The sequence below is a fragment of the Pteropus medius genome, unplaced genomic scaffold (assembly GCF_902729225.1).
Source record: "Pteropus medius unplaced genomic scaffold, Ma_sr-lr_union100, whole genome shotgun sequence".
In the NCBI taxonomy this organism is placed as follows: domain Eukaryota; kingdom Metazoa; phylum Chordata; class Mammalia; order Chiroptera; family Pteropodidae; genus Pteropus; species Pteropus medius.
This window is the reverse complement of record NW_024344378.1, coordinates 20,090,789-20,110,932: the sequence shown is the minus strand read 5'-3', so window position 1 is coordinate 20,110,932 and position 20,144 is coordinate 20,090,789. Positions and strand designations below refer to the sequence as shown.

General features: G+C 54.9%; 4 protein-coding genes across 11 annotated transcripts in view; 2 read left to right on the top strand and 2 right to left on the bottom strand.

Moving 5' to 3' along the window:
* Window positions 1–163: 163 nt before the first annotated feature.
* Window positions 164–1,396, bottom strand: MRPL43 (mitochondrial ribosomal protein L43). Its single transcript, XM_039871468.1, has 3 exons — window positions 1,202–1,396; window positions 1,003–1,109; window positions 164–890 (listed from the first exon to the last, which is right to left on the bottom strand). The coding sequence occupies exons 1-3, from the start codon at window positions 1,330–1,332 to the stop codon at window positions 649–651; spliced, it is 480 nt and encodes a 159-aa protein (XP_039727402.1). The 5' UTR covers window positions 1,333–1,396; the 3' UTR covers window positions 164–648.
* Window positions 1,004–6,603, top strand: TWNK (twinkle mtDNA helicase). 6 transcript variants are annotated; one of them, XM_039871460.1, is made up of 6 exons: window positions 1,004–1,127; window positions 3,192–3,318; window positions 3,507–3,747; window positions 3,904–4,011; window positions 4,336–4,477; window positions 5,393–6,603. In XM_039871460.1, the coding sequence occupies exons 3-6, from the start codon at window positions 3,626–3,628 to the stop codon at window positions 5,690–5,692; spliced, it is 672 nt and encodes a 223-aa protein (XP_039727394.1). In that variant the 5' UTR covers window positions 1,004–1,127; window positions 3,192–3,318; window positions 3,507–3,625; the 3' UTR covers window positions 5,693–6,603. The 6 variants fall into 6 exon arrangements, with proteins under 6 accessions (XP_039727394.1, XP_039727390.1, XP_039727393.1 ...); XM_039871457.1 differs by lacking the exon at window positions 1,004–1,127 and adding an exon at window positions 1,437–1,833; XM_039871456.1 differs by lacking the exon at window positions 3,192–3,318 and having other exon boundaries at window positions 1,008–1,127.
* A 2,326-nt stretch (window positions 6,604–8,929) lies between these two features.
* LZTS2 (leucine zipper tumor suppressor 2) lies at window positions 8,930–18,997 on the top strand. Of its 2 annotated transcripts, none has more exons than XM_039871462.1 (5): window positions 8,930–9,083; window positions 14,336–14,785; window positions 15,401–16,048; window positions 16,575–16,832; window positions 17,667–18,997. In XM_039871462.1, exons 2-5 carry the CDS (start codon window positions 14,378–14,380, stop codon window positions 18,348–18,350), a joined length of 1,998 nt encoding a protein of 665 aa, XP_039727396.1. In that variant the 5' UTR covers window positions 8,930–9,083; window positions 14,336–14,377; the 3' UTR covers window positions 18,351–18,997. The 2 variants fall into 2 exon arrangements, with proteins under 2 accessions (XP_039727396.1, XP_039727395.1); XM_039871461.1 differs by lacking the exon at window positions 8,930–9,083 and adding an exon at window positions 11,679–11,825.
* Window positions 18,842–20,144, bottom strand: part of PDZD7 (PDZ domain containing 7) — an 18,731-nt gene continuing 17,428 nt past the window's right edge. Inside the window, exon 17 of one of the 2 annotated variants that reach the window (XM_039871446.1) lies at window positions 18,842–19,918. In XM_039871446.1, coding sequence (XP_039727380.1) covers window positions 19,703–19,918 — 216 coding nt within the window. In that variant the 3' untranslated portion in view covers window positions 18,842–19,702. The remainder of the gene's footprint in view (window positions 19,919–20,144) is intronic. The other variant, XM_039871448.1, reaches the window with a different exon arrangement.

Below are 20,144 nucleotides of genomic sequence, written 5' to 3'. Positions count from 1 at the left end.
CCTAGAAGATGCTGCCCATTTCACTCTCTCCAAGGGTCAGGCCTAGATTAATCATATGGTCTTTGATATTAACCATCCTGAAGGGTTACTGTATGTTCTGCTTCTGGTTTTATAATGAAAAATGGGGTTATATTTTAAAATGCACATATTTCGAAGTAAGACCTCAAGTGTGTCCATGGGCAAGTTTATTAACCTCAGTTTTCTAATCTGTACACAAACATTTACACAGCTATAAAGTGCCTAGCCCAATGTCAGGCTCACAGCAGAGTATAAAGTGCTAGCTCTCTCTAGCTCAATGGTTGCGGAAATAGGACATCAAGGACAATAGGATTTTTCAGAAACCGGCCTCAAAATCCCTCACTGTGATCTGAGATCACTACTATCAATTTGGATTTCAGAAATGAAGACCCTTGTAAAATCTTGCAACACTCTCGGATTTCAATAATGTCAACTGGATAAAATTAGACACAAAATCACTGACCCTCGCAGTGGGCACAAAAAAGAAACAGGCATTGATTCTTTATCCCAAGCAAAAGCCTCGGTATCAAATTCCCCTTCCGTGGGCTCCATTTGTTTGCCTGGGCTTGGAATTCCCTGAACCAAAAGAGGAAGAACCGCCTCCACTGGAACTGCAGTTGGAGCAACTCTTCACGGTGCTTGCACCTGGGCTGGGGCAGGATCCTGGACCTCTCGGGGGCGCAGCCCGCCCCACGTTGTTGGTTTGTTGGTGAAGGGGTGCCACTGGCCCTGGATGCTAGGGCTGTCTGTGTGGAAGGGCTTGCGGATGCGGATTACGTCCAAGCCCGACTGGTTCGCCAACTTCTGCACCAAAGTCGTGATCTCCTCGACCGACTTGCAGTTGATGCTCTCCTCACGCACAGCCCCGTTAACTGGCCGAAGGAAGGTGGGAATAAGAGGAAGCGGGCCGGTCAGGTGTCAGACCAGGGGAAGGAAGTGGGCCGAGCCACCCCCGAGGCCACCCTCCAGCTCCCGCCTACTCACGGTATTCGGCCACGACTCTGGGCACACAGCACGGCCGCGGATTCACGTATATTACGACCCCTGGGTTCCGTCGGGCGAAGTTGGCCACCTCCCGTTCCACGAATTCCCTGAAGGACCCGAGAAGGGTGAGCGCGGTGACTCCAGACCCAGGGCGACCTCTGCCCGGAGTCGCACCCCCCGCACCTTTCGCCCGGCTCACCTGGCGCCGCGGGATGAGGGCGCGTCACGGCTGAGGCTGAAGCTGAGACGCTGCAGCTGCTGTACGTAGCGACCTAGCCCGTTGTGAAGGACACTGGTCAAGAAGCGGCTCGGAGTCCCCCGCGCCGTCATGACTCCAACTCCCCCACCGCGGAGCCCAGCCTCGAGGGGAGGGGGCGGGACTAAGGCCAGGTTTCCGGTTCCGGGGACACAGAGCTAGGGGAAGTTTTGACTCCGAGGTTTTGGAGAGTGGCGCGTGCGAGTGACCCACGTTGCGAGCGAAAGGCGTGAGACAAGAGTGGTGGCGCGTGGCCAGGGTCGGAACGGCGGAGCCCTTGGCAGTGGGGCGGGGGAAAGACACGCGGGCAAGTGGAGAGGTGGCGCGGAGAGGGACGGGAGCCGCACAGTGGCGCTCTAGTCGTGTCGCGCGCGTCCCCTTTGAAGGAAGGAGCTGCGAAGAGGGCCACTAGTTGGTGACCTGGAGCAGAGGGACTACTGAAAGGACGCAGAAGGCTGTAGAGGTGAAGACGACGAAAAGACTCCGTGGAGGGCAGTAGTGGTGGAGAGATGATCCTGAGAAACTTTATCGGTGTGGGTCGGCTAAGGGAGAAACTGTAAAACAGGATCGGAGAGGTAGGGAGCCCGATAGATGGGTAGAGACGTGAAAGGGTCGTATAGATGGGCCTGGTTTGGGTGGAAGTAGCCACGTAGGGGGTGCAGAAGAGGATTCAGAGAGATGTGAAGAAGTTTGGAGAGTTCAGAAGCCACCTAGAGTGAGCTCTTAGAATGCTGTGTGGAGGATTCCTAAGGTCTGAAGGCACTAGAACCAGGCACCTAAAGTATTTCAAGTAGGGACTTTCAACATTTGACTAGGAATGTGGGTCTTCCTCCGAAGTGGGTACCCCCTCCGTATCTTGTTGTCCCTGCGTGGGGAGTGGATGGGTCGGAGGGGCCTGCCCAGGAGCTTGGTCCCGGGCTCGCCTCGCAGGAGGTACAGGAAGGAGGCTCTCCCAGCCTTGGAGGTACCAGTGTTGCCTGTAACTGCAACTGAAATCCGCCAGTACTTGCGGGCTCATGGGATCCCATTCCAGGATGGCCACAGCTGCCTCCAGGCACCAAGCCCCTTTGTGGGGGCCTCACAGCTCAAGGACCAGACGAGTGCTACCACTTCCTTTAGCCTCTTCATTAACAAGACCACAGGCCGCTTTCTCTGCATGACCAGCCTAGCAGAGGGGAGTTGGGAAGACTTCCAGGCCAGCGTGGAGGGGCGTAGGGATGGGGACAGAGAAGGAGTTCTGCTTAGTGAAGTCCCAGAAGCTGAGGACAGTGAGGAGATTCGGAGGATCTGGGACCGAGCAATACCTCTCTGGGAGCTGCCTGAGCCGAAGGAGGCCCAGCTGGCTCGTGTGATGTTTGGCCTTACCAAAGTGACAGATGACACACTCAAGCGTTTCAGTGTGCGGTATCTGCGGCCTGCTCGCAGCCTTGTCTTCCCTTGGTTCTCCCCTGGAAGTTTGAGATTACGAGGCCTGAAGCTCCTACAGGCTGAAGGCCAAGGGGATGGAGTGCACTATGTGGAGACCACCATTCCCCGGCCTGGTGCCTACCATAATCTGTTCGGACTACCACTGATCAATCGTCGAGATGTTGAGGTGGTACTGACAAGTCGTGAGCTGGACAGCCTGGCCTTGAACCAATCCACAGGGCTGCCCACCCTTGCCCTTCCCCGAGGAATAGCCTGCTTGCCCCCTGCCTTGCTCCCCTACCTTGAACAGTTCCGACGTATTGTGCTTTGGCTGGGGGATGACCTTCGGTCCTGGGAAGCTGCCAAGTTGTTTGCCCGAAAACTGAACCCCAAGCGGTGCTCCTTGGTACGGCCTGGGGACCAGCAGCCCCGTCCCCTGGAGGCCCTGAACCGAGGACTAAATCTTTCTCGAATTCTACGTTCTGCCCTGCCTGCCTGGCACAAGTCTATTGTGTCTTTCCGGCAGCTTCGGGAGGAGGTACTAGGAGAACTGTCAAATGTGGAGCAGGTAGCTGGCGTCCGCTGGAGCCGCTTCCCAGACCTCAGTCGTCTCTTGAAGGGACATCGGAAGGGCGAGTTGACAGTCTTTACAGGTGACCCTTTGGGAAATCACTGCTCGGGGTGGGGGCAGAGGATCAGGTGATAGAAGCACGTGGATTTCGGCCACTGTAAATTTTGAAAAGGAGGCTTTCCGTCCCAACTTTGAGGCCCTGCTCCATGTCTTGGTTTCAAGAGTAGGAATTTTTTCCCTCACTCAGGTCTGTGTTCAACTCCCCTGCAGGGCCAACGGGCAGTGGAAAAACGACATTCATCAGTGAGTATGCCCTGGATTTATGTACCCAGGGGGTGAACACGCTATGGGGTAGCTTTGAGATCAGCAATGTGAGACTAGCCCGGATCATGCTGACACAATTCGCTGTGGAACGGCTGGAAGAGCAACTGGACAAATACGATGAGTGGGCCGACCGTTTTGAGGACCTGCCCCTCTATTTCATGACTTTCCACGGGCAACAGAACATCAGGTGATATTCTCAGGCCTGGGTTTTTCAAAGAATGGGAGGGCAAGAGAACAGGCCTCTGACTGAGGCTGAGTTTTCAGGATGCTGGCTTTCTGCCTGGGATGGTCTGGAGACTACTTCTAATTAACTCTTGAATTCATTGCCTCTTTCTCTTCCCAGGACTGTAATAGACACAATGCAACATGCGGTCTACGTCTATGACATTTGTCATGTGGTCATCGACAATCTGCAGTTCATGATGGGTCACGAGCAGCTGTCCACAGACAGGTGATATCCTCTTGTCTCGCTGGAACCCATTTGAACACACATATGTCTTCTCAGGCAGCTGGCCTCTAGGCATATATACTGTACTCTCTTGTTTTCTGACACATGGGCATGTACATCCCACCCCATGTGTATTTCTGTCTTTATAGATGTGTGGGATGTGGCAGCTGGAAGTATGGACAGGGACCTAAGTGTGAGTCCTTGGGTAGAGGGAAGTAGAGTGAGGTTGTGTGCTTTGTGGAGTTGTGAATGAATCAAGAGTATGTGTATATTCTTGTCCTTTTGTCTGTGTCTGATAACTTCTTTGCTTTGTTGGGGTTGGGGCAGGATTGCAGCTCAAGACTACATTGTTGGGGCCTTTCGGAAGTTTGCAACAGACAGTAGTTGCCATGTGACACTGGTCATTCATCCCCGAAAGGAGGATGATGATAAGGAACTACAGACAGCATCCATTTTTGGCTCAGCCAAAGTAAGTGGCCTTTAGAGGATTCCAAGCTTTGGAAAGTAGTGGGGGGCAGTCACTCGAGATAGCCCTCAGTCAGCTTAGCTTTAAATCATCTTGACTGTCCATCAAGAAGAGGCAGCTCAGGCCATAACATGAAGAATACAGAGGCTGATAATAGTTGGTTCTTTGCCCTCCTCACCTTCCAGGAGCTCACATCCTCTAGTGGAAAAACAGACAGTGATTACAACTTGGTATGATAAAAGCTATGATAGGCAGCACAGATATTTGGGAAACAAAGAGAAAAGACATATGAGTCAGCCTGGGATATCTGGGGAGACTTCCTAGAGGAAGTGTCAGCAAAGGTTGGTTTGAGTTTGGCCAACAGTAAGTGTTAAATAATCAAATAAATGGGAGGGCCTTCTGGGCAGCAGGAGCAGCCTAGTCATGGAGCTTCCAGTGGTACACTGAGTGCCTATACATGCTAGGCCTGGACTAGGCACAGAATACAGGGCAAGGAGCAAAAACTATGCCACAGTGGAACAAACATGGAGCTGGGGAAGAGAATAACACAGAAATGGAAAGATGGTGTTGCTTTCTATATTTGTGGGGATCAAGAATGGTCTGTCAGATGCAGTGTGACATTTAGACCAAGGCCTCAATGAAAAGCTGGGGTTGAGTGGAATGGCAAGCTGTGGAGAAGTGTTACAAACAGAGAGAATAGTGGGTACAAAATCGGGGACAGCAGCAAGGTTGTCAAGGAACTGAAAAACTCAAGTGAGTTGCAGCATTGTGGTCAATAGTTCAAAGAGCTTTGATGAATTGTGGAAGTACTTTTTCCTTTCCTCATTCTTGCCACTTCTCCCTGTATCCTCAACCTTCTTTTCTGCTTCTCTCATATGTCTACTCACTGTTCCTTCATCCTCTGCCCCCTGTCTTCAGGCAAGCCAGGAAGCAGACAATGTTCTGATCCTGCAGGACAGGAAGCTGGTAACTGGGCCAGGGAAACGGTATCTACAGGTGTCCAAGAACCGCTTTGATGGAGATGTAGGTGTCTTCCCACTTGAGTTCAACAAGAGCTCTCTCACCTTCTCCATACCACCAAAGAGCAAGGCCCGGCTCAAGAAGATCAAGGATGACAATGGACTTGTGGTCAAAAAGCCCTCTTCTGGTAAAAAGGGAGCTGTGCCTCAGAACTCTAAAACTTGCTTTCAGCCAGATTCCTCTAAGCCTTTAGAGTGAAGGCAATGCAGAGCTAGATACTGGAGTAAGCCTTGACAGGACAGGCTGGGGCATAGACTCTTTCTTGGCCCTCTGCTAGGCTAGGCTGCCTCTTTCCTGCAGTCTGGTCCTGAGCTGTGGGCACTTCTCAGTCTGAGGGGCCTAGCCTAGGGCAGGATCCCATAGTGAGAGAATTAAGCACATATTTGAGAACCTACTATGTGCCAGGCTTCATTCTAGGTCCTGAGAATACAGCACTGACAAGACATATGAGGTCCCTGCTTCCATGGAACATACAATCTGGTGGAGGGACAGATAAGCTAATGAACAAGTAAACACAAAACATAATTTTAGATAGTGAAAAATGCTATTTTAAATATAAAACAGTAATGCGACAGTGCTTACAGGCTAGTTTAGATTAAGGTCTGAAATGGTGGCTCTGAGCAGAGGACATTCGAGCTGGGACCTAAAGAACTACTATTGAGCCATGTGAACATATGGAGAAACAGGGATCCCGGTAGAAGGTAACATAAATACAAAGGCCCTATGCTGGGAATGAGCAAGTTGAGTTCAAAGCAGTGGGGTCAGGCCCCCTGAACCTGGAGGGGAATGGGGGACTCCTTGCCAAAATTCCAACCTAGGCTTTCAGAGCCAAAGGGTGACATGAGTACCAAGCTCCTCTGCTCCCCGCCCTGGAGCCTGCTATGTGGTGGCATTTGCTACCATTGGATCCTAGGTGCTTGGCCCTGTAATATCAGGGTCCAAAAGGTGGAAGCTTGGCCAGAGAGCCATGGAAGAAAGCTGTGAGCCCAGAGTGTCCCCCACATGGACACATTGTATAGTATGCTGCCTCAGACCACTGGAGTGGATGCAGTTATAACTTTTGTAGAGCCTTTTCTAGTTTTATTGAAAAAAAAAATGTTTCCATTGTCTTTGTTTCTGTGCTTTTTCTTATTTGTCCACCAGGTGTCTCTACAGTCTATAACCGGATTTTTCTCTCATTTTGAAGAGTTGATGGGTCCCCTCCCCCATCCCGTAACCTCCCAAGGAAGCAGGAGCATTAAAGGGCCTTCACACATAACACACCCTTACACTGCTTCTTGGCCTGGGGAGGACAGGATGGTGCCTCTTTATCCCTATTTTCCATGAGGATCTCCATGTGATCGTTGGCAGAGGTGTGGGTCACTGGGCCACATGCCTATGCTCTGCCTGACCAGCTGTCCCTCTGTGATATGAGCCACTCTCTGACCTCTCTCAATGTGGACTCAGGCTCAGCATATTCTTATTTGGCCCTTGTCCATCTCCCTCCTCTTTGTACCTTCTCAGCGTTTCTCTTATGTTTAAAAAAGCAGAACCTAGGCACAGCTCGCCCCAATCCTCATACACACACAGAAATTTCTAATTCTGAAGGTTCGAGGAGAGGTATAGGGTTCTTCATTTTTAACAAGCCCCGAAGGAGATGGGAAAAGTTACCTAGAGACCCTGTCAGAAATGTTCCTAATGATAACATTTTCTCGTCTCACTTCTTCTGATATCCTGAAGTCCTACTTGCCCTTTGGATTTGCCTGCAAGAATGGTGAGAATGCAGTATTATTTTGTTTTGGTGGAGGGGGTGCTGCTGAGGAGAAGACTTTCATAAGGGCTGGGGTTGGTTCCCCGCTCCCTGGAAGTAGGGCTGTCTTATCAAGGTCTCCCTGTTAATCTAAGAGGGGGCTTCTAGGACCTTATAGAAAGGTCTGAGGTCTCTGGTCTTTTATATGTGAAAACTGTGGCTACAGTTGTCTCCTGAAACAGACCTGGAGCAAAGCTGTTCTCTGGGGGTGGGAGTGGGGGAGGTATAGCTCCTCCAGGGCCTCCCTTCTTGGGGATCTCTCCTAGACTGGCTGGAGCCAGGCCTCCTAATCCCACAGTAATCATTCCCAGCCGCTGGCTGGTCTCGGCCTCATCCAGAGTCTATAACACAAAATCAGCCATGCCTTCCAGATGCACACCACTAGGTCAGTCCTACCTATAAAGACATGGGTTCCACATTCTGTTCTCCCCAGAATGCCTGGTTTGTTCTCAGGAAATCTTTTAGGCGTTTCCATCAGGGGAACTTTTTGAGGTCTCTGTGTGAATCTGGGATAGAGGGATAGAAACGCACTTCTCTGTTTTGCCCCATCCTCCTAGCAGACCCCACACAGCACATACCAGAATGATGGGGGGAAGGGAAGCTAAAGCTCTCCCAGCCCCACACCCTACAGAAACACATTCCATTCCACACCTGTCTTAAACTCCTCACATCAAGATGAGCCCAAAATGTTTTCAGGAGTCCCTGGAGCCTAAAAAGCAGTGAGGGATTCTTGGGTCCTATGTAAGGGCTCTGGCAGCCACTGTCCCTGTACCCAGCCAAAAAGTGGATTGAGGCAAAGTACTCTGCCTATGTCCAATTGGATGTTAAGAAATCTCCCTCAGAGTTTAGGAAGGGCCTGGCCAAGCAAGGTCCAGCTAAATCTGCAGCCCTGTCCTCAGATTCATTGTCACACTTCGTGGTGAGGGAGCTTCTTTACTGTGGATGGGTTTGAGAAGGGTCAAAACTCACTGGGCTTCTGCTGCTCAAGTGCTCAGGCTGTAAATATAGCTCAGACACCTGTAGACATCACAAGCTGCCTTGGGTGCCATGGAGGGAGGGAGCCCTAGGTGCCTCCCTACAATACCAGCCAACTTCCTGTTTGTGCCTGTGGGTGGAACTTTATGAATCTAAGGGAGATCATGTCATGCTCAAGGAGCCGGGGGTGGGGGGGGGAGTGCAGAACAGGCAGGTCTGCTCACCTAGGTAGGCATCTACTCCAGAGAAGAGCGAGGTGCTGGTTCTTGGGCAACCCCAAACCTAGGTATAGGGGGAGTCGAGGGGGATCCGGTCTGTTTCGGTGGAACTCGAGCCTTCTTTGTCTGCTTCCCAGGGGTTTTCCCTGTGTCTGGGGAATGGGCCGAGAGTGGACCAGGTTTGGCTCTCTCCAAAGCAGGGGCGGTGGCAGAAAAAGCCCTATAGCCAGCTTGTTTAGTGCAGCCAGGTAGGTAGCTTAGCTCTCGGTCACGTGCAGCTCGCCCCTTCCTCAAGTCTAAAGCTAAATCCAGTAAGCTGTTAAATCAAATACGAGAAGGCAGCCTCGGGCCACGGTGGCTCTGCTGGGTAGGGTACTGGGTCGGCTGTTGCGGGGGTGGGGGTTGCTGGACAGACCACTCCCTTCCTTGGGTCGGGGGGCGCGGCCTTCGGCGGCCCCGCCCCGCTCTACCAGGCCTGGCCTGGCGGGCGCCGGGAGTCTGGAACTCGGAGCGGGCTTAGGAGCCGGCGGATCTACGGCGAGGAGGTGTCCGCGCTGGAGCTGGAGGAGCCAGGCAGGAGCTGGAGTAGCGGCGCAGGTGGCGCTGGGTGAGTGGTAGGGGCGCAGAGGTGTAGGAACTCCAGCCTCCTGCTCATCTCCGCTCCGGAGTAAACTTTGCAGTCTGGCGAAGCTGGGGGTTGGGATGAGGTGAGGGGTCTCCACTCCGCGGGACGCAGGCAAAGTGTCTGAACAGAGAACCGACACGGAAACACCGACGGGCCCACACGCGCGTGCACACAGACCCACGCACGCACTTGGGACACACGAACACATGTGCACTCAGGAAAGGACGCACCCAGTGGATTACTTTTGCAGCCCCTGGCCCGCGCGGACCCCTAGCGGGCAGGGCTCTCTACTGTCGCGTACATGACGGTGGTGGGAGGAAAGGGCCGATGTGGGTAGGCCGGGTGGGACACCTCCAGCTGTTCCAGCTTCCCCGCCGCCCACAGGTGACGACTAAGTTGTAAACAGGCGCCGAGCACGTGATCGTTTCGCAGACAGGTGGGCTGTGCTTCCCCACCCCGGCATCAGGGCGAGGTTCCACGCGGGGTTATATTCCATCCTCCGCATGGATAAATGATAAGCCCTCCCCTAGAAATGGGAACACAACGCCCCCTGGAGTTGGGGTAGCACAGGAGGACCGGAGAACTGTTAGGCTGGGGTGGGGTTACCTGGGCTCCGAGCCTTTCTTCTCCTGAACACATTCATGGTACCTCCAGCCTCGCAAGTGTCAGAGAGGGGCGCTATTCTTGATGACAGTGGACGGCAGCCCCTGCCCCATACCACCGGCCTGAGGAGCAGCTGCCCCAGCTCCCAGCTCCCGTCGGTCCCCTTCCTACTACTACCCCTTCTTGCAGAACTGGGAGCTCCTCCTCCCTAGGTAGGAGCAGGAAACCCACTCAGGCAAGACTGGGAGTTCCCCTCTCCCAGAAAATGCAGGAGCATAAACCTCCCGTCAGCACCAGTGGGCCTATCCCACTGGTGTAGAAGGGAGGCGAGCCCCCCTCCTCCACCCCAGCCCCCTAATGAGGGAGTGGGCAGCAGCCCTTGGCCTTTCCCTGCCCCACCCCCCAACCCTACACACGCTGAGCCCAGCTGCTGCCTGAGCTTCTGGGCAGGCTGCCAGAAAGGGGAGGAGGCTTCTGGTGCCCCAGGAGGCTGGGATCAGGGCAAGGCCAGAGGAGGGGTCTCTACTGGAGAGAGGGGCTCCGTCTGTTCTTGTGAGGCTGGGGGTCCGGGGTGAGCCTGAGGGTGGCTGGGCTATGTTTCCCTTTCCAGGGAAAAAGAAAAACAACCCTTTCCATAGAGCTAAAAATAGAGCTGAGAGCCAGCCAGGGCTGTGGCCTGGAAGGCGGGGGAGATGCTCCTTCCTGGAGCAGAGGAGTTCTTTCAGGCCTGGCCCTGTTGCAGGGGTTAAGGAGAAGGAGGCTGTCCTTGCCCAGGGGTGCCAGCATCAACTGACCTGACCAGGTCACAGAGACCCCTACAGGAAAGTCTGTGTGGTAGAATGTTTGATAAATGTGTGTATATGTAGAAAGTTGTATGGCTGTGAATAAGCTTGTCAATGTGTGAAAGATGCTTAGGAGACTATGTGTTTAAGATTGTGACTGGGTGTAAAGGACTGCAAGTTGTGAGATCTTGGGCACAACTAGGCGTGTGACATTGAGTGTGCCTGTGTGAGTTGGAAAGATTATGGAAAGAAGGAACGTGGAACCACGTGACAGATGAGACTGTGATTGTGGCTATGTGAGACTGAATGTGGGAAAGGTCGTGTGGGTGTTAAGGTTGTGTTGTTTGCCAGAGGGTGAGAATATTCGTGACCCTGAGAAGACTGGAATGTTGTCTGCTGTGAGGCTGGTGGAGGTTTGGACTGCAGGTTTGGACAGGCTCACCCCAGTGATGTTGAGGAGCCAGGGGCTGCCTCTCCAAGCAATGATCGCTGTCCTAGCAAATGATTCTGAGGGAAGGTTGGGAAGCACTCGCGGGCTCGCGAAGGTTAGGGTACAGTGCTGGGGAGTCGGGTAAGGCCCCCGCCGAGTTGGATGGGTGTGTGTATATATGTGTGTGTGACGGACTGGGTGTGTTCTTGAAATAAGCCGCCAGGTGGCGCAGCCTCCGCAAATCCAAGCGTGCCGCCTCCATGCCGCTGGGGGTGGGGCAGGTACGGACCAAGCTTCGGCCCCTTGTGCTGGGGCGCCGGCCTCGGCAGCCGGGTAGAGTGGGTGGCAACTGACCCCCGCTCCTCTGCCTCCCCTTCTGGACTCCGAAGCCGGAGAGTGTGCCTGGGAGGGAGGTTTCGACTAGAGGAGCGGGGGTGGGGGGGTGCAGGGGAAGGGCGGCCGCCGCGGCGCCAGGCCCTTTGTGCTCCAACAATGACCAGCCGCGGCTAACCCCGGGGCCCCGGTTGGAATAGAGGGTGACCCGCTGCCGCCGCCGAGTCCTGAGCCGACCGAACCCCCAGATACACAGCCACCGGTCTGGGAGGGAGGGAGGGATCCTAAGTCCAGCTGTGCAGCCCCCGCGTGCGCCCCGCGGGACACGCGTGACACGCATGACGTGGGGTGCTTGCGCGAGGCCGCGCCCCGGGGGCGGGGACGCCCCTGGGACCCCTCCCCCGCGCTGCACCGCCTACTCGGGCCGGGCGGGGTCTGCCCCGCGGGGGGCGCCGCGGAGGCGGGGCCGGGTCGGGCCAGGCCGCTCCGAGTGGCCGCGCGCGGGTTGGAGCCAGGCGGCTCGCCGGTGGCGCACGGGGGGCTTCCCAGGGCTGAGCATGGAGCCGCGCGGCGGAGGTGAGGGGCGCCGGGGCGGGGAGGCGACCTTGGGGCCGCCCCCAACTTCTGCGAGGCGGAGGGCCAGTGGGGAGGTGGCATTCCACAGCGGCCCCACTTTATGGAAGCGGCGGGGTGGGGATATCTCTGGGAGGCGGGGGGGTCCTGGATTCCTGTTGCAGAATGGGAACTCATGTTCCAAGACTCGATTCCTCATGACTGGTCCTTGGAATCTGGTGAAGGGAGACTTTCCCCAACTCTTCAACCCTTAACATACGTGTGCGGGCCCTCGGGCCTTAGCCAGACCCTTCTCGGGCCCTTTCTGAACTCGGCCCTCGGCTTCGCTCAACCCCTAAGGTTGGGTGTTTTGTGCTAGAGGAGTCACTCAAGGAGTGCTGGGGAGAGCTGGGGTTCCTTTTCCCACAGCCACAGACGCATTTCTCAAAATGGAGCCTCCACTTGCCCCTCCTTCTCTCTCGGGCTCCAAGAGCGGGAGCTGGGCCGGCTGGGCCTCGCTTTCCAGATGCCTGGCTCTGGCTCCCTGGGTGTCTGGGTCACAGGGCCCAGCTTTATGTTGTTTCTGGGTTTAGGGGCCCCTGGATCCGTGAGGTTCAGGGTTCCCCCTCCTCACTGAGCCTGCCTGTCTCCTTGTCTGCCTGACCCTGAAGGCTCTGCGTCTTTGTCTCTTGTCTTTTGGGTCCCTGTCTCTCTGAGTTTGTCTCCTCCCCTCAGTTTTCACTTTCTCTGTGCTCACTGAAGTGGAGAAATACAAAGGTGCAAGACCCTACTGCCCTCTAAGAAGCCACTTCCTCAATATTTTCTCCATGTCCTGGAGTGGCCTGGGAGAAGGTAGAGGAGTGGGTGTTCCATCTGCTTTGCTCAAGGCTTGCACTTGTGGGGTGGATACTGCTCATCCCTAGCTCCCAGCTCTTCCTTCCTCCGCCTGGACATCTCCCTGGGTCTCAGGATCTTTTGACTTGAGGATGAGGGAGGGGGGGACTTAATGAAACACAAGAAAGAAGGGGAACAGATTGACCAGGCAAAGGAATCAGATGTCTTTCCTCTCCCACACTCCAGTGAGTGACAGAAACCAAGCTCCCACTCACCTAGTTGGCCCTGCATGCCACTGACTCCCAGCCTCTCTCACACATGCTCCTGTCCACACACTCCTTGATATACATTTGTGGACACTCACTTTTCTGTACATACACTCGTGTAAGATACATGTGAGTTTACACATAAACTTGGATATATAAGTGGACATCCAAATATTCATCTAGTGTTAGTCGCATATCACAAATTCAGTTATGTATGCATTTGTAACTTTCAATACTTTCTAAGAGTGACACCTTATTTACACACATACTCTTGTAAGATATGGACATGTGAATTCACACATATATGTGAATGTATCCATATGTTTCTACTCACATTCATATTTTCACACACATTTCTATATACACCCTGCTTATTTCCATGCTCCACTGTGCACAGTCTCACACACACACAAGTAAGTAAATACACACACTCCTGCTCCTACGCGATTCTCTGTCCACATCTTGGCCCATGCTCTGTGTGATGACTTCAGCAGATGCCTGAGTCCTGGTCTTCAGCCTCAGGATGGAGGAGGAGGGAGTTCCTGGTGGAGACTTGCTGTCCCCTTCCAGGAAGGAGCAGGGCCTGGGAAGGTGGAGCCCTCTTCCCTGGGTTCCAGGGAAGTGAGATCTAGGATCAGCTGCCAGAGGTGATGGTGGGGCTTCTACCCTCACCCGCTCTGGGTCACTCTGGGGAACATCTAAAGCTGGAAGGTTTCGTAGATGTTGGCAGTGGTCCTGTGTATGCTCCTTTAGGCCTAACCAATTGGGTGTGGTGAGGCTGGGTGTTGTGATGGCAATAAGCATAAGCCTGCATCTACCATTGAGAGGCAGGAGACCCCAGAGGGCACCTGTGGGCTCTAGAAGAGCTCTGGATTTCTTGTTTGGCCAGCTCCACCCTTGCCGCCTCTCTGTCTGGGAGAAACTGAGGCCCACCTGGGGGAGGCTGGGCACTGCCTGGCCTTAGCTGTTTGTTCCCTAATTACCATCTGAGTTGCTGACTGCATCCCTGTGGTTGCTTACCTCTGCCCAAACTGCCCTCTAATGAGGCCATCTGTCCCAGGGGACCAGGGACCTGTGCTGGGAGCTGGTAGAGAAGGCTCCCTCCCTAACTTGAGTCCTTGCCTCTGTAGGGATGCAGGTTTGAGCTGAGGCCTGGGCCTCTTCTGCCATGGGTCTCGCATAACCACCAGATCTCCCCTCCCCTTGTCATCTTGCTAGGTAGACTGAGTCTTCAGCCATGTTCAGACCTGAGCTGGACAATGGTCTAGGGCTCAGGGAGAACCGAGGTTCATGCCAGTGCTCGAAGGGGAGCCTCTGGGGGCATCAGGGATTGTTACTGACATCAGGAGGCTGTTTCCAGGAGAGGGACTTGGGGCCTTGTATAGAGAGGGGGCTCAAGGTGGAGTGAGTCTAACACCACTGCCCTGCTCACAGGTTCCCCTGGAGGCCTTCGGCCAGGCCTGAGCCACTGTTGCTATGGCCATTGTACAGACTCTGCCAGTGCCACTGGAGCCCACTCCTGAGGCCGCCACTGCCCCACAAGCTCCAGCCATGGGCAGTGTGAGCAGCCTCATCTCAGGCCGGCCCTGCCCCGGAGGGCCGGCTCCTACCCGCCACCATGGCCCCACTGGGCCCACCTTCTTCCGGCAGCAGGATGGGCTGCTGCGGGGTGGCTATGAGGCACAGGAACCGCTTTGCCCAGCTGTGCCCCCCAGGAAGACTGTCCCTGGCACCACCTTCACATACATCAATGAGGACTTCCGGACAGAGTCACCCCCCAGCCCAAGCAGTGATATTGAGGATGCCCGAGAGCAGCGGGCACGCAATGCCCATCTTCGTGGCCCGCCTCCAAAGCTCATTCCTGTCTCTGGAAAACTGGAGAAGGTGAGGACCAGCTTCCCCTTTGGGGCCTGGGTAGAACAGGAGTCCCCTGGAGAAGCTGCAGGAATTTGGGGGCCTGTTTAGAGGAAAGAACATGGGCTCCAGATTCACCAGACCTAGGTTCTAATCCCAGCTCTGCCTCATTGTGGCTGTATGACCTCAGGGAAGTCACTTAACCTTTCTGAGCCTCAGTTACTATATCTGTGAAGTGGAGGTAATAGGTCAGCTCTCATAGGACTGTTGTGAGAATTAAATCAAATAATATATGTAAAGTATTTAACCTAGTTAGTGCCTGATACATACTATGTATTTAATAAATGTTACCTACTTGGTAATACTGTTATACAGCAGCGGTGACTTTGAGCAAGGTCTTTAACTGCTGAGCCTCTATTTCTTCATCTGTAATATGGAGATAGTGATAATATTTTGCTCACCTGGCTATAGTAATGATTAAAGATGAACCCTTTTAAATTACTTGATATGAAGATGACATTTAGGAGGTCCTGAGCCAGTGGTAGCAGTTGGGGATGGGGGACTCTGGATGGGAGGACAGAGTGTGATAAAGGCTTTGAAAGATTGGGCAGCTCATCCCCAATGTCACGTGGTATCTCATTTCAGAACATGGAGAAAATCCTGATTCGCCCAACAGCCTTCAAGCCAGTGTTGCCCAAACCTCGAGGGGCGCCATCTCTCCCCAGCTTCCTGGGTCCTCGGGCCACCGGACTGTCTGGGAGCCAGGGCAGCCTAACACAGCTGTTTGGGGGCCCTGCTTCCTCCTCCTCTTCCTCCTCTTCCTCAGCTGCTGACAAACCCCTGGCACTGAGTGGCTGGGCCAGTGGCTGCCCATCAGGGACACTGTCTGACTCTGGCCGAAACTCACTGTCTAGCCTGCCTACTTACAGCACCGGGGGTGCTGAGCCGGCCACCAACTCCCCAGGTGGGCACCTGCCCTCCCATGGCCCTGGGCGGGGGGCACTGCCAGGGCCAGCCCGAGGGGCCCCTGCTGGGCCCTCCCACTCAGACAGTGGCCGGTCTTCCTCCAGCAAGAGCACAGGCTCTGTGGGGGGTCGCGTGGCTGGGGTGTTCTTGGGCAGCGGTCCACGGGCTTCCCCTGACAGCAGCTCCTGTGGGGAGCGCTCCCCACCCCCACCCCCACCCCCACCACCCCCTTCGGATGAGGCCCTGCTGCACTGTGTCCTGGAAGGGAAGCTCCGAGACCGAGAGACAGAGCTACAACAGCTGCGGGACAGTCTGGATGACAGCGAGGTAACCATGTGCCCGGTGTGGTCAGTGGCTATAATGGGGGTGGCATGGTAGGACATCCAAAGGTGCTGGGACGCCAAGGAGCATCTCAGTTTGTTCTGGGACAGAGGAGAAAGTGGTGGGCAGTTGCACTTGTGACCCCATTCCCACCCCAGCTGTCTGGTTTAACTGTAGCATGGTGAGGATTCAAACCCAGCACCACCATTTACTGTTTTTCAGACTTGAGCAAGTTACTTATTCAGACCGAGCCTCAGTTTCCTCATCTATGGATCAGGATAGTTCTGGCCTCTTAAGAGTTAGGAGGAGTAAGAAGACAAAGGATGTAAAGTGCTTAGAATAATGCGCGGCACACTCGTATTGTTACGATACAAGTAGTTCTTATCGTTATCGTAATCATTATCATTGTTTAGTGGAATCTAGCCTTCCCGAACCCAGGCCAGTGGGCCCCAGAGCAGTCAGTGATTGGGGGCAGCCAGGGCTAGAGTTTCGGGGGAGCTTCCAGGAGCCAGGTGTGCCTTCTTGCCCGCAGGTGTACGAGGAGCGGCAGCGGCACTGGCAGCGGGAGCGCGAGGCCCTGCGAGAGGACGGTGCGGCCCAGGCGCAGCGGGCACAGCGGGCCCAACAGCTGCTGCAGCTGCAGGTGTTCCAGCTGCAGCAGGAGAAGCGGCAACTACAGGACGACTTTGTGCAGCTCCTGCAGGAGCGTGAGCAGCTGGAGCGGCGCTGCGCCACCTTCGAGCGGGAGCAGCGGGAGCTCGGGCCACGGCTGGAGGAGACCAAGTGGGAGGTGGGTCAGATCAGGACGGGCACGGAGCAGGGTCCTGCAGGGATAGGGCCTGGAAAGAGGGGCCCAGCCACACCCCCTGAGCCCTCGAGGGGCCCCCTAGAGGGCCTCCCCTTCTTCTTCTCTCCAAGATGAGGATCCCCCTCTGACCTCCCTTTCTGGGTGGGGGCCGCCTCATACATGCGTGTTTGGTCTTCTCACTGGTCTGGTCTAGTGCCCATAGCCAGTGGTATTCTTACCCACTGCCTTCCGGCCAGCAATAAGAATGTAGTGCTTGCTATGTGCTAGGTGCTGTTCTAAGCATGTTACTTAGACTATATTTCATCTAATTCTCATAATAGCCATACTGTTGGGTGGGTACTGTTAATATCCCCATTTTAGAAATGTAGAAACGGAGGCCAGAAAGGCTAGAGGCCAAAATCACACCTAGTCTGTGGCAGAGCTGAGATTTGAACCCAGGCAGTCTTGCTCCTTGGTCTACACTTTTAACCAAAACACTGTAGGGCCTCTCAACTGGAAATATGGCCACTGCCCTCAGTTGCCCCCACTCCTGCACACTCTGCCACCACTAGGCCCCAGGGCTCTGCCGTGCCTCATGATGGTGTAAAGACACCCGCTTTGAAGGAGAAACATCTGGGTCTGTATTCAGTTTAGCCACTGACATGACGTGTGACCTGGGGGCATGTCACTAGGTTCCTCTCGGTGTCTCCATTTGTAAAATGGATATTACAATGATCACACCTCCTTTCCACCAAATGTACAGCATGATGCCATACAGGGTCTGACTCTCCTGGAGAATCCTTCTCACCACCCTTCCCAACTCCCTCCCACCCCCAGGTGTGCCAGAAATCAGGCGAGATCTCCCTGCTGAAGCAGCAGCTGAAGGAGTCTCAGGCAGAGCTGGTGCAGAAGGGCAGTGAGCTGGTGGCCCTTCGGGTGGCACTTCGGGAGGCCCGGGCTGCGCTGCGGGTCAGTGAGGGCCGGGCACGGGGCCTCCAGGAGGCAGCCCGAGCACGAGAGCTGGAGCTGGAGACCTGTTCCCAAGAGCTACAGCGGCACCGCCAGGAGGCCGAGCGGCTGCGGGAGAAAGCTGGGCAGTTGGATACAGAGGCAGCTGGACTCCGGGAACCCCCTGTGCCACCTGCCGCTGCTGACCCATTCCTCCTGGCAGAGAGTGATGAGGCCAAGGCACAACGGGTAGCAGCTGGGGTCGGGGGCAGCCTGCGGGCCCAGGTGGAACAGCTGCGGGTGGAGCTACAGCGGGAACGGCGAAGGGGCGAGGAGCAGAGGGACAGCTTTGAGGGAGAACGGCTGGCCTGGCAGGCAGAGAAGGAGCAGGTGATCCGCTACCAGAAGCAACTGCAGCACAACTATATCCAGATGTACCGGCGGAACCGGCAGCTGGAGCAGGAGCTGCAGCAGCTCAGCTTGGAGCTGGAGGCCCGGGAGCTCGCTGACCTGGGCCTGGCCGAGCCAGCGCCCTGCATCTGCCTGGAGGAAATCACTGCCACCGAAATTTAGGGCCCTCGGCATCCCAGGTTTGTAGGGAGCTCTACTGAAAGGGGACAGTAGCCTGAGGTCCACTGAGAACCCAGGAGCCACTTGCCCCCTGAGATCCAGGCCTCTGGGCCTCTGCCAAGAACTCGGGGCCATCCCGTAACTTGGATGAGCAAGATTAGACTCCTTGGAGGTCCTCATGTTCACTGTCACCCAGAGGCTCCTAGTCACTATTTCACTGCCCACCTGCTGCCACTCTGTCAACACCATTTACCCCAGATGCTCACCAGTTCACTCAGCCAGGGGGCTAGGGAGAGAAAGGGGCTCCCTCATCTCCACATTCTGCCCCAACCCAAAGCCAGAGAGAGCCAGACAATGCCAGCTGCTCCAGATGTGCCTGCCTTCACCCTGCCCTTGTTGGGGGACAGGACTGGGACTGAGTTCTGTTCCCCACCTTCCAGCTCTGCATCCCCTTTCCTGAGGTGAGGGGACTGTAGTCAGACCAAAGGAAAAACTCAGAAAGAAATGTCTTGTTTATTTGTGTTTGTGACCAAGGGGCCCCTCCCCGCACCCAGATTTATGGCCTCGTTTTCACTTGTATATTTTTCACACTGTAAATTTCTTGTACAAACCCAAAGAAAAAAATTAAAAAAAAATTTTGTTTTTAAAAAGTGAGTGTGCTGGATAAAGATTATGGAACTCGTTTTACCCCACTCCCTTGTTATTTGCTGTCTGTTTCCTCATATAGGTGTTGGCCAGGGGAGAAAGGGGGAAGGACAGATCCCATAGAAAGTCTGAGGTCCTAGTGGACCACATGAAATGGTCCTTCAGAGTTTGAGAAACTAGAAAAGCCTTCTATCCTGTCCCTTGCACAAAACACTGCTCAGGACTGGGCACCACCGGACTGGGATGCAGTGACCCCTGAGGGTGTGTCTTGAGAATCCATGTCCCTCAGTGCTTAGGAGAATCACAGAGGACATCGTTAGTGCCCACCAATCCCAAGCACCACACCTTAAGTTTCTTGATCCCCTTCCTATCTTGGGAAGTTGAGAGCAGTGAGTGGGTGACACAGGCTGCTTAGTAGCACCTTGTCCTTGACACCGAGTTTGTCTGGAAAGGGCAGAGCCTTAGTGAACTGGGGAAAGAAGAAAGGGAGATCTCAGCCACCAGTGTGGAGCTTTGGGAGTCGGCAAGGCAAGCAGGAGTGGGAGGTTCCTGGCTCCAGAGGAAGTTAATAGGAGGCATCTGGGAGGGAGCAGGAGAATTTGAGGTCAGTGGGAGGATCCGAGGTCAGCAAGAAGAGTCACGGGGTAGGTGAGGAGAATCCAGGGTTAGTATCAGGAGTCTGGAGGGTTGGAGAGGGGACTGGGCTGGGGTCAGTGGGACGGGGAATGGTCAGCAGGAGGGTGCAGATCCATGAGGTCTGACGAGTCAGAGGGTGAGGGTAGTGAGCTGGGAATGGGGACCTTGACCACAAGCTCCATGGGCTCCCGAGCCTTGTTTCGATAAGCCCGGCGGATGGTGTCCACTGCCCGCTGGTGAGTCACCTGCTCCAGGGTCTCTCCATCCACTGCCACTAGCTCAAAGCCGGCCTGGGATGAGAGTGGGAGAATCAGTCCCTCTCCCTTCGGTCACCCCCACCACAGCATCCAACCTCTCACCTCCACCAGCTAGATACTCCTCCCCATCTGGGTAGAGAGGATGGACAATGGGACTTTTGTGCCTGGAGCCGTTGGGGGCTGGGTGGGGCGCAGACAATGGCCCTTTGTCCCTTGGGGCTAGGGATGGAACAGGATGGGCCACCCTCAGGCCCGGGCT

Bases quoted from the DNA above. Each gene is read 5' to 3' on its own strand.
- LZTS2 (XM_039871462.1), top strand. From the start codon at position 14,378: ATGGCCATTGTACAGACTCTGCCAGTGCCACTGGAGCCCACTCCTGAG. The intron at 16,049-16,574 runs GTAACCATGTGC...TCTTGCCCGCAG, and splicing joins ACAGTCTGGATGACAGCGAG to GTGTACGAGGAGCGGCAGCG. The intron at 16,833-17,666 runs GTGGGTCAGATC...TCCCACCCCCAG, and splicing joins TGGAGGAGACCAAGTGGGAG to GTGTGCCAGAAATCAGGCGA.
- MRPL43 (XM_039871468.1), bottom strand. From the start codon at position 1,332: ATGACGGCGCGGGGGACTCCGAGCCGCTTCTTGACCAGTGTCCTTCAC. The intron at 1,110-1,201 runs GTGAGCCGGGCG...CGGGTCCTTCAG, and splicing joins CCCTCATCCCGCGGCGCCAG to GGAATTCGTGGAACGGGAGG. The intron at 891-1,002 runs GTGAGTAGGCGG...TCCTTCGGCCAG, and splicing joins CAGAGTCGTGGCCGAATACC to TTAACGGGGCTGTGCGTGAG.
- TWNK (XM_039871454.1), top strand. From the start codon at position 2,076: ATGTGGGTCTTCCTCCGAAGTGGGTACCCCCTCCGTATCTTGTTGTCC. The intron at 3,748-3,903 runs GTGATATTCTCA...TTCTCTTCCCAG, and splicing joins CACGGGCAACAGAACATCAG to GACTGTAATAGACACAATGC. The intron at 4,478-5,392 runs GTAAGTGGCCTT...CCCTGTCTTCAG, and splicing joins CCATTTTTGGCTCAGCCAAA to GCAAGCCAGGAAGCAGACAA.